The 14,663-nt window shown below is 51.2% G+C and overlaps 1 protein-coding gene across 1 annotated transcript in view; it reads left to right on the top strand.

Annotated features, from left to right (window-relative positions):
• LOC116955653 (la-related protein 1B-like) overlaps positions 1–14,663 on the top strand; it is a 72,984-nt gene that overhangs the window by 14,666 nt on the left and 43,655 nt on the right. The window contains exons 2-4 of the mRNA XM_076053538.1: positions 5,799–5,854; positions 7,322–7,384; positions 8,087–8,288. Of these exons, the coding sequence (XP_075909653.1) occupies positions 5,799–5,854; positions 7,322–7,384; positions 8,087–8,288 (321 nt within the window). The remainder of the gene's footprint in view (positions 1–5,798; positions 5,855–7,321; positions 7,385–8,086; positions 8,289–14,663) is intronic.

Raw genomic sequence — 14,663 nt, 5'->3', positions numbered from 1 at the left:
TTAGGGGCCAGCAGCAGGCTGGCAATTCAGTGTTAGGGGCTAGCAGCAGCAGCCTGGTAATTCATTGTCAGGGGCCAGCAGCAGGCTGGCAATTCAGTGTTAGGGGCCAACGTCAGACTGGCAATTCAATGTTAGGGGCCAGCATCAGGTTGGCAATAACGTGTCAGGGGCGAGCGATGGGCTGGCAATTCAGTGTTAGGGGCCAGCGTCAGACTGGCAATTCACATGTAGGGGGCCAGCGTCGGGCTTAACAATTCAGTTTTAAGGGCAAGCGATGGGCATTGGTGCCGTGGTGCGGGCAGAGTGATGCAGACGGGGTTTTGTGTTGAGGTGAAGTAAAGCGAGGGCACACACACACACACACGAGCAATGGAGAGCGACTCGGCATCCTTTAGCACATTGGCAGAACTCGTGTAGAATTAATTCAACAAAGGGGGGGGGGGGTAGGGGGTGACGATTTTGGACCCAGGAACGCGACCCCCTGTGTTTCCCAAGAGGTCCATGTATTTGTCGAGCGCGGTTTTGCCCAACGCGCCATTTTCCAGGAACGTAACCGGCATGTTGGGCGAGCTCTCTAGCGATACACGCATCGCATCATGCGTGCGTTAGAATCGAACACTATTTACAGCATATGCAAATTACACGCGCGCACGATACACTTTTTTATTGATGTGGTTTTCCCACCTGTTGACGATTGCTTGTGTTGCAATCGAAACGTCTTGATTTAATTTATTTAATTTTATACCCACGTGACTTTGCCGAAAGAACCAAAGAGTATGGATCCCTGCAGTCACGAAAACCTCAAATCTAGATTAATACATTTGTTGTTACGTTGAGGCTAACGGGAGCGAAGACGACCGTGAGCACGATGAAAAGGTACGGATGAGATGGTCAAAAATTGAGACAAAGGGCAATCGTGAATCTTGTTCGGTTCACTGAATCGCTGGGGAGGGGTTGATGAATCTTTACGTGCGGCGGACTTCATCGCTCGTGCATCCAGTGGCATGGTTCTGTATTTTTTTGTGTACTTCTACTCGAGTTTTTGTTTTCACCACTTACATTTTGAATTGCGATATCGGCTTTTTGCTTGTTTCTATAATGTTTTAACATATCCGATCACATATGCGATCACATTCTATAAAATATTCCATCACATATCCCATCACATATCCCATCACATATCCGCCAATATTGTCTGGCAATTAATCAGCATCGATTCAATCAAAGCATGACACTGCTCGTGAGAGAAATTGTGTTTAAGCAGAGCCCGCTGCTGCTCCAGAAATGATGCACTCCCCCGAAAGCCATTGGGCTGATGGGTTGAGCAAAGAACACTCTTATATATATTTTTTATATACGTGGGTAGAGAGTCGGATGTACAAAGAGGAAGCACGGTGGTCTTTATCTGTTCCGTTACTGCCGAGGTTACTCCAGGTGGGGTCTCTTTGTGCACACTCGGGGCACACCTTTGTACATGCTCTACAAAGACAAACCACAAAGGCCGGAATGTTTCCGTCCCATTTTAAGGGAGCCGCCGAGCGAAGCGAAAGTAATTCGGCGCGCGTTGATTTTCCTCTGCGTCTCTCGTGTGCGCCCCGATGGAGGGCCGTTGCCTGAAACGTCACCTATTTAGATGCCCTTCATAAGGCGTTGAGTTTTGTCGTTGGTTTGTGCTGTTCGCATCGCTGCCAACCGCAGCAGCAGCGTCACGAAATAATTTGCCGAATCGGATCATTCGCGCGTCGTAAATAATCAGCAGGCTGAGACCATCGATCAATTTCCTTGGTTTGGAGTACCTGGCCTTAATTATAATGAACGCTTTTGCTTGCTTAAGCAATATATTCCCTCGGATAAATTGCTTTGTTGATATTTCAAAGGAGATGTGCCGATATCCCGAGCATTGTCGTCGTTTTCCAAGGCGTCCCCGAGACACCATTGTTGATGTGACGAAGTGCGTCTGTTCAAATGGCGTTGGCCGATGTTTGAGAGCGACGTTGAACCCCCGAGCAGGCTGATGATATCCCCCACGTGCACCCAGAATTTCGGCGGTTTCCAGCTCGTTGCTGTCCTGCCATTAACTCCCCCCCCCCCCCCCCCGGAGCGAGGGAGCGAGCCACCGCGGCGATAGCACAGCGGCATCGAGTTAAACTATGAACTTAAACTTGTCTTTACTGGTTGGAACCTCCTGGTTACACCAGCCCACAGGGGATTATTGTGTCCGTCCGTCGTGCATTCAAAAATGGGAGGGGTGGGGCTGGGTGGAGAGGGGAGGGTGGGGAGGGGCTGGGTGGGGAGGGTGGGGCTGGGTGGGGAGGGAGGGGTTGGGTGGAGAGGGGAGGGTGGGGAGGGGCTGGGTGGGGAGGGAGGGGCTGGGTGGGGAGGGAGGGGCTGGGTGGGGAGGGAGGGGCTGGGTGGGGAGGGGTGGGTGGAGAGGGGCTGGGTGGGGAGGGTGGGGAGGGGCTGGGTGGGGAGGGGCTGGGTGGGGAGGGGCTGGTCACCCCGTGGTGCCCTTATAAAACTCAATGTTTAACCTACTCACGCCGGCTTGTGCCCGCCCTCACAGTCGGGCATATTGTGCGGAATACACCACGTGGTGGTGCTGCCGTTGTTGACCCTGGCCATTGACCGAGCAACCCAACGTTCCTACCAGCTCCCTCCGCAGGAGAATGTGTTTTTACCACCACAGCTGTGTGTTGAACTTCTTTTCGCACCGTACGTAGCCAACCGTGCGCTCATGCTGGTCACAACACTTCTCCTCCCTCTTCCTTCCTCGCATCGCTTGACTTTGGATTGCCGCTCTCTTTACCAAAGTGTTTCTATGGTTGCTCAATTCCAGAAACGTTCTGACGCTCATCCTTTGTGCTTTCAAGAGTGCCGTTTGTTGCTCGCCTGTTGGCGTTTTGGGTCCTTGGGACTGCGCTCAGGAACCGTGACAAATAAATAACAAATTTGTACTTTACCCAGGTTAAGCCCACTGAGCTATATAGCTCTTTGGCAGAAGCGACCTGGCCATCACGAATGATAGCTCAACCACGTGGCTTATCATCGCGTGGTAATTTATAGCAGCCAAATACTCTCAAACGCGTGACGTTGATTCTAAATGTGGAGGGTAAAAACCAGAGGACCCGGAGAAAAGAAATCCACGCGACCACGGGGAGAGACGCACCGCAAAGCTCCAAATATACAGCAGGCGTCAGGGTCATGATCGAACCCACGACCTCTTGCACGGGTTATTTTAACGTCCGCTGCCGCGAATCAGAATCTCTGCGATTTATTTAACCCGCCGACATCCAGTAGCGAGCGATGCAGACGGCGGCGCGCACGCTGTTGCGGTAAATCCACGCGACCGCACTATTAACCAGGGCGGCCACCGCGATCGAACCGCAAACCTCCACCCCCACCCCCCACTTATTGCCGGCACCTGGTGTGTTTCCCACCTGGTCGTTCTCAAGGGCAGCGTCGCCAATAACAGCGGCGGGCTCTCGTTGCCAGCGCCGCCGGTGCTATCGGGGTTTTTTTTCCTCCCACCAACCACCACCCCCCCTCCCCCCCGCGTATGGCAGCGAAGTCGCCAATCGGCATCTGACACGCCGACCAGAATCTCGAGCGTTTGACCGGCAATGCAATGCCGCGTACGCGACGGAGCCGCAGTGTCGGCTCCCACAGTGCACTGCACGTCAGTTCCGGCTCCCACAATGCACGCACATCATGCTCTAGCCGCAGTACCAGTGCTAGATGGTATTTTGACCCCACAGAATTTGGACGCCAGGTTCAGAACACCACGCGATATGCACCGCAGGGTAAAAAAATACCGTTACAACAATGTAACGGTATTTTAGTTTTGTGATATATAACGATTTATTGTTGGTAGCTTAGCTGATTGGAGAATATAGAGTTTATTGATAACATTAAGGTAATTTATATTTTAGTTTTTTATTGGTTCACTATATAGTATTCATTATATATTGTATTGTATACCCAGTTACTGTGAATAGCTCAGATGTGAAGGCCTTGACTTCAACATAGCCATTTCTGTGACCAGTCACTAGCTAATCACTCAGTTATTTCAATGCTAAATTCTCCTGTTTGATTTGTACTAGGTGCCTCGGTGAATGTGTATGCTCTGACTTTAACATAGCTATTTCTGTGACCAGTTACAAGATAATCGCTCAGCTATTTCAATGCTAAATTCTATGCTAATTCCTTTGTCAAGGGGTGCCTCTGCGGATGTGTATGCTTTAACTTAGCTATTTCAATGCTAAATTCTATGCTAATTCCTTTGTCAAGGGGTGCCTCTGCGGATGTGTATGCTTTAACTTTAACATAGCCATTTCTGTGACCAGTCACAAGCTAATCACTCAGCCATTTCAATGCTAAATTATATGCTAATTCCTTTGTCAAGGCGCTTTGTTTCTTCTCACACAGCTTAAAGGTCGTGATCTGAGCGTGGCTTTTTCACTCCAGCGCTGTCCTACCAGACAGTCTCGTCCCTTCACCTGATGAAGGCCGCTTGTGTTGTGGCCGAAACGTCGTGAGAATATTATTGTGTTATTTTATTTTATCAATTTATTATTTTATTCTCATTCTACGTGACTTTACCGAAAGAACCAAAGAAGACCAAATATACAGCAGGCGTCAGGTTCGAGTTCGAACCTACAACCTCCTGTATACAAGGCGAGGTTGTTAAAAATCTCACCCCCCCTCTAGGAGTCAAGGGGTTCTGACCCCCCCCCCCCCCCCGTGACATCAGAATTTAACTGGGAGGTGAAACTATCACGAGAGGGGTTGGGGTGGGGTGCTTCAATGTTTCATAGAATTCTGATCCCGGGGTGGGGAAGGGAGCACTTGAATCGTCACACGCCTCTTTGTTTTCACTTCAAGTGGGCAGTTCCATATGGGTGGAGGGAAGAATAAATGCCGCCACTGCCGCTTTGCATGACGAGCAAGCCACTTGTACTTTCAGATGCCGTCTCTCCCAGCCGCTCACTGTAAACCGGTTGTGGTGACCTGTCGCTGCAGGCACGACTCGTTGGAGTGGGGGAAGCGTCTTTCCGCCCCCCACCACCCCCGCAGGGGTTAGATCGGCACGCTAAAATTGTCTCGCCAAAGCGACCAGTTTGCACTGTCCGATCGAATGATGTTCGTTGCTTGTTCTGCCAAGCCATCTTTGACTTACACAAAGACCCCCCGTATAGCCTGAACAGACTATTCGGGCAAGTGCTGTGAGCGAGCACCTATGAAGGCCGGCACACAAGGCGGGTGGGTGGGCAACAACCACGCCCGACCACCTTTGTCTCCCTCGTGGCGACGTTTACACACCGCATTTGAAGCTGAGTCGACCTAGGGGAGGCCCAGGACCTGTTCAGATAGCCGTCACTGGCGTTGGCTGTGAGCGGGAGTCCACCATTACATTCGCGCGTGCGCGTTGTTGTTGTTGTACCGTTGTTAATGTCTCCGTGAAGCACCCAACTCGAATTGGAATGGTTGCGAGTTCAACTTGCGAGTTCCAATTCGAGTTGCGAGTCGCCGTCGCAGCCTTTCCAATTTTTAGGTCGTGCGCTGTAAACCCGCCGCGCCACCCGAGCCAGTCCAGCCGCAGGTGCGCCGCTCGCTGCGCTGCTCTGGACATTCGTTCTGCTGCCGCGGGCGGCTGCGTGAAAGCTGCGACTGTTTTTTGTCGTCCATGTCCTGTCGTCCCGCGAGCCGCTCGCTTGGCATTGGCCACGAGTGCCAATTAACCGGGGTGACGCATCACTCTGCCTTGTCTCCGCCCCAACCGCCCCACCCCCCGTTTGCAGAGCTCTCCTCGCAGGCCAAGCCGCTGAAGACGCCGAAGGCCAAGAGAGGGGGCAAGGTAAATGCACTCAAATTCTCGTGGTGCTGGCTCGCAATCTCAACGGCGCTGCCCTGTTCGCGTCCAACGAGTCCGTAACTTTTACAACAGTGACACGAAAAAACATCTTTCAGTGAAACCCGCAACAAAAATGTTGAATTTAGCGTCGTTGTTCCTGTTGCCTAAATTGAAAACTCATTTGCATAAACCGATTTGTTGTTGTTGTTGTTGTGTTTCGTTTGTTGTCCTTCGCCCGCACCTGCGACTAGCGCAGTTGGTTACGTACTGTGCGAAAGAAGTTCAACATGCGAATATTCGCCATTCCCCACGAAGTGGCAGTGACGTCACCACGGCGCCCGTGCCAGGCCCAGGTGCACTTTGAGGCCACGTGAAGTGTCGAAGACTTGCCGACAGGTCAGGGGACAGACCCAGGTGCCATGGGTTGACTGACTCAGATGACTGGCAAATGCACCAGCTGTACCCCCTGCTGTGCCAAGTTAAACACACATACATACTAACCTAGGCCAACAAAGGTTTTTGCATCTGGGGATTTTGCACGGTGCTCAAATACAACCATGAAACCAGATTCATGGCAAGAACCATTCTGCGCATTTTTTCAACTTTGCAAGAGTGACACACTGATGGTGATAGAAAACAGGAAGAGCCAGCCGCTGCTACTGCCACCACTGCTGCTGCTGCTGCCTCCACTGGGACCAGGTCCAGGGGCTCACAGGGCCATGGGACAAATGTTTTCCAGCATCCACAAAGTCTTGTAATTTATTTTGGCTTTCCTCGATTGTACTATCGGCATCAATGTCATGACACGAGGTTTCTGTGCGGATCCTTCGCTGATCAGTTGTCGTCCTTCGCCCGCACCTCTGATTAACGCGGTTGGTTACGTAGGGTGGGAAACAAGTTCAACATAATAAATACATACGTGTTAGAGAATGGCCCACAGCTCCTTTCAATTGACCTTTAGTTCACCGCGTGGGGGGGGGGCAGGACTTCCTCACCCATCCCGTCGCGTGGCAGCCAAAGCGATATTTGTCATCGTCAGACCTTGAACTCGGATAAATTAAGTGCAGAGCCATTTTTAATGTTTTGTTTGCACAGTTATTGCTCACCGGGCCGTAACGATCCCACTCGCCACTCACGAGAAACCGGTTCAATCACAGGTGGCCGGAGCCTGAGATTTGAAACCCCGTATCCCAGCGGTGCCTGCTCAGCGCTCTGACCTCTGGGGCCGACCTGGGCCTGGGCCGGCCGACCTCCTTCCACACAGTTGAACTTTCATTATTCGGCAGGGTGTGTGTGGCCCCAATTGAAGGAATACCACGCGGTTTGTCCGACGTTTAGTCCGTCGGCGCAGGCCGGCGTTTGAGATGGCGCGAGTTCGCTCGCAACAACCGGCGAACTCCCGTCTGCTTTGCCTCCACCCCCCCTCCACCCCCGCCGTCCCCGTTGTGCGCGTGCCGTCTGTCTCTGCAGGGCGGCGGTGACCTGGAAGACGTCGCCAGCTGGCCCACACTCGGGGAGATCGTCGTCTCAGAGGTGGGGGGGGCTGGGTTTCATACCAGGACAAGGCAAGCAGACAGATGGCTTCATCCCATAAAAGTCCATTCTTTACTCCACTCACAATCCACGCAACCGCCCCCGTGCGTCTTGGGGTCGTGCGCCGTGAGAATTGACGGCACTGCGCGCACCGTCACACTCGCTGCGTGAGAGTTGTAAGGAAGGAAGGCTGTGTCATCTTGTCACGGAGGCGAAGGTTACCTCTTGGTGCTTTCTTTCTTGTCGGGAACGTCGTGATCTTTCCCTTGAACTTATTGATATTTTCCCCTGTACCCCTCTCGGGGCGTACATTTAAAACAACAACAAAATTGCCATGCCACATCGTAGCTCTAACTGTAAACTGATGATAATGTAGGCGTAACAAATGAGTGATTAAACATAATTATGTATTATAAGCTGATGGAGCAAATCGGCAAATGAGACGGAAAATACTTTTCACCGCCCTGAATTGGGACGGTGCATTCGACTGCGGGGCACACTGTTTCGCCCCATTGAGTCGTGAGAATCTGTAAAAACACCGCGGGCTCGTATCCGGCACTCGGCATCCGGCACGAGGGCATACCCACGAGCTCGGCTGATTGCGAAGATCCGCGTGATGCTGTTTCTTGTTCAGACGTCGGCTTCGCCCGTCGCGCCGATGAGCCCGAGCGAGCGGCCGCGCCGCCCTTGTTTTTGTCGCAGGCTCCGCCGGACAAGGCGACGCGCAGGGAGCGGAAGCCCGAGAGCGTCGCCGCCGTGGCCGTCTCCGCCACCGTCGCCGCCGACTGCGACGACGAAGCTCGCCTCGACGGAGCCGACGCTCGCGACGCTCGCGACGCTCGGGACGCTCGCGATGCTCGCGAGGACGCCAAGCAGCCCCGCTCGCCCGTGGCACGCAGGAGAGGTGACCTCGCTGATCACGTCAGGGAGCATAAAGCATCATCGCGCGAAATCCGGTCATCCTCGCAGAAACAGCGGCTTTCTGGCTAACCGTCGAGCAAAGACGGTGGTCACGGCATCGCGCGGCGCGTTCAGATGCGCTTCTGCGGCCGTCTGGAACGCTCTTCCTTCCGATATTAGGAAGCAGCTGGAGCTACGCCCTTTTAAATCATAATCTAGATTAACAAACTAATTTCTTTAGAACTGCTTTTTGTGTTTAGTTTGTTGTCCTTCCCCCGCCATTCACGGTTGGCTACGTACGGTGTGAAAGAAGTTCAACATACGTATGTATGTGACGCCGGTGGTGCCGGCGATTCTGATGGCGTAGAGCAGTGGTTCCCGGCCTGTGCCACGCGAACCACTCTGTCGTGGGAAGCGGTGCACGGAACTGGGGCCAAAACTACGATGGGAGGAGTTGTTTTGATAATTAAAGAAAAACAAAATCTGGTATCGGCGCGTGGCGGTCCGTGAGAAAATGTCGAGGGTTTGTTGAGAGTTTGTGGCTTGAGAAAGGTTGGGAACCACTGGGTGTTGAGGCTCAGTTTTGATGGTCGTGGTGATGGAAGTGGTGTCGATCATCGTCGTGGTGGTCGGGGTCTCCACGGTGGTGGTTCTGATGGTGTAGGGGAGATCGTTGTGTCGTTGGTTCTGTGAGGAGCGGTGGCGCAGCGATTAGCGCGCTGCGCTCCGAACCTGGCGAGCCGAATTTTGAAACCGGCTCACGGCCAACATCGATGAGGATTATTTGAACCAGTCCTGGGACTCACCTAGGTGGACTCAGCCTCGAATGAGTACCTGGTGCGCCGTGTTAACATCACCACTGGGGAGACGCAGGTGGCTGTGTCTCCCCAGTGGCGATGACTACGACGTTTCGCCAGTAATTACAACTTGCTTCATCAGGTGACAGCCAGATTTGTGGAGAAGCCTAACTGTTTCGTTCCTTGTATAGAGGTGTAGATGTGGTGAGCACACTTCTGCGCTCTTGCGCAAAGTGGGTAACGAACAAAGGTTTAGCCAAATATGTCTCAAGACGAGCTGAACACTTTCTAAAGAACACCTATTTCTTTGTGGCAAGGTGACCTCTATAAACAAAAGGAAGGAGCAGCAATGGGCTCTCATTTGTCTCCCGTGATAGCGAATTTGTGTCATGGAAGATTTTGAAACAAAAGCAATAGCTTCAAGCACACTAAAACCCTCTGCTTGGTTTAGATATGTGGATGACACATTGTTTGGTCTGGCCACACAGCAAAGATGCACTGAGCAAATTTCTAAATCATGTCAACTCGCAAAACCCATCCATCATTGAGCTAAGAAAGTGTCAGATGGTGACAGTCTGAGAAGTGAATTTCAACATGTTAAAGAAGTGCTGCAAATGAACGGTTAGAATGATTTACAAATCAACAGGGCATTAAATGCCAAAACCAAATCAACTAACACGAGCATCGAAACTGCCCAAGTAATTAAAACTATTAAAATACTGTACATTGCGGGAGTAACTGATAAACTAGCCAGATGTTTGGAAAAACAAAACATCCGAGCCAGATTTTGCACGGTACATAAAATCCAGAAATTATGATCTGGTACAATACAAGATGTATTACCAAAGCTATCAACAGAAGGTGTGTACAGGATTAACTGCACATGTGGAAAATGTTATGTTCGGCAAATAGGACAAATGATCAGCACAAGACTTAAAGAACATCGGAGAAATATGAAATATCTTGAAGCTTTTGTGACTGCAGGAATCCATTCTCTTTGGTTCTTTCGGTAAAGTCACGTAGGTAGATAAAATAAAATAAATCGCCACGTTTCAGGCACAACACAAGCGTCCATCATCAGACCACGCTTTCCCACCTGATGATGGACGCTTGTGTTGCGCCCAAAACGTCGTGATTTATTTTATTTTATACCTACGTGGACTTTACCGAAAGAACCAAAGAGTATAAATATGATATACTCCCAAATACAACTGTCAGCAGCAGCAGAACACGCGTGCCAACAAGGACACTCAATTGATTTTAATAATGTTGAAGTTCTGTGCAAAACAAGCTACTACTGGCCATGACTAATTAGATAATCTATCGAAATTGAAAGAAATGAAATAATTTTAACCGTTCGGATAGCTACCGCCTTGGTGCTGCATGGAAGCGAATCATCAAATAACACATTATTTAAATGCATGCCTATAAAGGGCAGCATACTTCAATAGGGATTATCGTTGGCACGGCTATGTTAATACACGCAATAGACAGGAAGGACAAGATCAAAGGGCTCGAATAATCCACGTGCATAATGTACGTTGACTCATTAATCCCCCCCATTTTGCGCAAGAGCACAGAAGTGTGGTCACCACATCTACGCCTCTATGTAAGGAACAAAACAGGTGGACTTCTCCACAAATCTGGCTGTCGCCTGGTGAAGCTAGTTGCAATTACTGGCGAAACGTCGTACTCCGATTGTAAATGTTGTGGCTTGGCCCTCCAACACACCGGTGTGCTGTACTAGTATACTACACTATACACTACACTATACACTACACACTAGTGCTGTACTAGTGATGAATTGGCCACGTTCTGTTGACGTGACAACCCTTACTAGTTGGCTGTGTCGGGTGGTGGCGGGTTTTAATGACACATTTATATATTTATGCGATCTAACCCAAAAAAACTTTATTATGAACAAAAAATGCGCCCGTATTGAAACGACTGTATGCCGTATGGACCTGAATTCTCAATTTCCCTGAACAAGAATACGGGAAAACCATATGGGTTAACAGGTATGCAATTGATAGCTCAACGAAGTGGCATATCATCATTACGTGGAAATGCATCGCAGCCAAATATGGCTTCACAGGGGATCTGTCTTTGTATTTTTAAATGGTATCATGATTTTGGTGGTAATGAAGATGGAGGTCGCAGCATTGATGGTGGTGAAACTAAACTATCACACTTTTTTATTTTACCAGGTAAGGCCCACTGAACTATATAGGCTCATCACGTGTAAATGTATCGCAGACAAATACCCCAAACCTGTCAATCCCTTGTCAGTGCCTACCTTTTTATAGAGCAATTTAGACCTTATTGGTCACCCCGTGCCCCTTATAAATCTCAACGTTCATCTTACAAAGTCCCATCACAAGGGAGAAACACAAACAAATAGACAAAACACATGTTTTGCCTGTATTGAAATGGCTGTATGTCGTATGGACTTAAGAACTCAATTTCCCTGTACAGGAATACGGGTAAACTGTATGGTTTGACTGGTATGAAATACTTTAAATGCATGTTTGTACATGTGGAGGGAAAAACCAGAGGACCTGGAGAAAAATCCAAGCGACCATGAGGAGAGAAACAAGCAAACTCCAAATATAAAGCAAGCGTCAGGGTCGGGATTGAACTGACGACCTCCTGTATACCGGGTGAGGTAGTAAACATCTCGCCACTTTGACGGTGGTAATGGTGGAGGTGGTGGAATTCGATCACAATGGCGATGATGATGGAGGAGGTGGATCTCTGACATTCCATCTATGGGACCCTTTTTTTTTGCCAGTATTAGGATGATTAAAATAAAAAAAAGCTGTACCCTTTCCGGCAAGAATACAGGAGGTGTTAAGATGTTCAATCACCAAATAGGGGCAACCTGTCGCAATGCATAAAGTCTGCATTAACCGCACACGCTTGTGGTAAAACATGCAAGGAAACCACGTGTTGATGGTAATGTTTCCCCGTTGTCCTTGAAACTGATTGGCCTACGCCAGCGGTACCGCCTCCTTTATGGCCTCGTCCCACCACCAGCGGGAGACCAGGGCACAACGCCAAAGGCGATCAGCTCAAAGACAAAGGAAGGCGGCCCAGACAGGACAGGGAGCCGTGGGTGTCATCGCTTGGAATTGGCTCCGATGACATCTAGACCCTTTTTATAGCCCTGTTCGCCTTTTTGGCCGTTCTCTGGTCTACCATGTCCTCACTCTCGTGGAGCTGTCGCAAGCCATCGTGTTGGAACGCGGCCTCGGCGAAGGGCTTACGAGCTTGCCTCTGTGATCCTTCCGGACGCGCCCCTCTCTCTCTCCCACCAGCCCTATGTGTTGTGTGTGTCGGTCACAGCCAACGTTAAGTCACGGAGGTGGGATTTAGCTGAATTAAAAGCGTAGAACCGCATTTAACGCGATCGGTTGTTCCGCGTGCTTGGATGTTCGTGACCAGGCTGCGCGACGCCAGCAACTCGGTAGACTTGAGATTCCGTTTTAGTCGCACGCGTGCGTTGGACGAAGACTCGGATTAAAATCCGAGATCTGAGCAGTGTCGGCTTTGCTCTGTAAAGTTCGGTGAGCCACCCGGCCATCCCATGGCTCTCACTTGGTTTTATAAAAAGGGCCGGAATGAACGATTGAATTCAGTAAGACCACCTGTGTTGTCGGTGTTCACGAATTTCTGCAGGACCAGAAGCTTGCACACCTCCACAAAGACAAAGATCCCCCATATACCCTTAACAGATTGTTGCAATTGCTGTTAGCGAGCACCTATGAAGGCCGGCAAGGTACACGAGGGGGTGGGTGGCCAGCACCACGCCCCGGCCACCTTTGTCTCCCCAGTGGCAGTGTTTACACACCGCACCAGGTACATATTTGAGTCTGAGTCAACCTAGGGGAGGCCCAGAACCGGTTCAAATAATCATGACCGGCGTTGGCCGAACTCAGGTCGCCGTGTTCGTAGCGCAGCGCGCTAACCGCTACACCACCGCTCCTCACACTCTCAGACCAATACCAATACCCGCCATTCGCCACTAAGTGGCGGTGACGTCAACCACGGTGCCTGTGCCAGGCTAGGTGCACTTTGAGGCCACGTGAAGTGTCGAAGGCTCGCTCACAGGAGGTCACGGGACAAACCCTGGTGACATAGGTTGGCTGACTGAGATGACTGGTCGATGCACCAGCTGTACCCCCTACTGTGCCAACTTGCTGCATTTTAGCCACCCGGCACTCCGCTCGTTGTTGTGAGCATCGTTCCTCTGCCCGTTGTTGTTGCTGGAGGGCGACTGCCTCCAACTGCCCAGTAGCGGCGTCCTTCACGAGCCTCCTCCACAGAGGCCGATCTTGACACCGCTGGTACCGGTCATCGGCAAGTCCATTCAGCTCCACGTCCTCCTGTACCACATCACGCCATCTGTTCTCTAGCCCGTGCCGTGCCCGTGTTTAGCCCCCTCTATGCAGCCAAACAGAAGCTGTTTGGCGTGCGGTGGCTGGGCATGCGGGCTACATGACCCAGCCCCACAAAGCCACGTTGTAATGGGTTATTCATCAATTGCTAGCGCACGTGTTGCTGCGCACGCTCGCCCGTCTGTGAGAATCTGTTGGTCTGTCCCCAAAGCAAGGTCTGTTTGCGTGGAAACCGCACAAACACAGCGCTCCCTGTGTGTGTGTGTGTGTCTGCGCGCTCGCCTTCTTCCCCGGGTGCTGGGGCAGAAAAAAAAAGCATGCCGAAGGGGATTTTTCTTGTTTTCGCGTAGTGAAAACAGAAATGGCGCGCTTGCGAAATGAACATCGCGGGAACCAAATAACGGCGGAATCTGAAATGGGCCTGCCTCGTGGTTCGCGGGGTGGGGTTGTGAACCACGCTTTGCCGCCATCGCCTCGTGTGGGCTTGCGAAGGGGGGCAGAGCCCATGACTGGTTTCGGGTGTCACTTGCCGCCAATGGGAGGTTGCGGGCGGGAATCGAATTGTCGGTGAACCTTTATTTTACGTGCCGTTATCGCCCTCGGTAAAGGAGAGGCGTCGGTGCACGTTACAGGATAACTGGAAACGGCACGGCCGCCAAAGTTTGTAGCATAACGTGCAAACCTAATGCCACCGCTCCACCCCAGAAGTTCACGCACGACAAAGATGCCCCGTGTAGGCTGAACAGACTGGGGGCAAGTGCTGTTAGCGAGTAGCACCTATGAAGGCAGGCACGGCACACGAGGGGGTGGGTGGCCAGCACCACTCCCGGCCGCCTTTGTCTCCCCAGTGGCGATGTTTACACACCGCTTCACCGGGTACTCATTTGAGGCTACGTCGACCTAGGGGAGGCCCAGGACCGGTTCAGATAATCGTCACCGGTGTTGGCGGTGAGCCGAACTCGAACTCGGGTGTCTGGGTTAGTAGGGCAGCATGCCAACCCCTACACCACTGCTCCCCACGTGTGTATACACGCACACACCTATGCAGGCAAAACAAGTGACACACTACGTTTCTGTGTTTTTCCCCAACAGTAGAAACCTTCTTAACGATCACCCCCTGTTAACGACTAATCGCTTAACGGCGTGCCTCCATAGAGCCCAATGTGTAGTGTAGTGTATAGTGTA

Source organism: Petromyzon marinus, chromosome 61 (assembly GCF_048934315.1).
Source record: "Petromyzon marinus isolate PM22_M1 ecotype Great Lakes invasive population chromosome 61, UKy_Petmar_22M1.pri1.0, whole genome shotgun sequence".
In the NCBI taxonomy this organism is placed as follows: Eukaryota; Metazoa; Chordata; class Hyperoartia; order Petromyzontiformes; family Petromyzontidae; genus Petromyzon; species Petromyzon marinus.
Note: the sequence above shows the minus strand (reverse complement) of the source record. Positions and strands in the feature narration are given on the sequence as shown.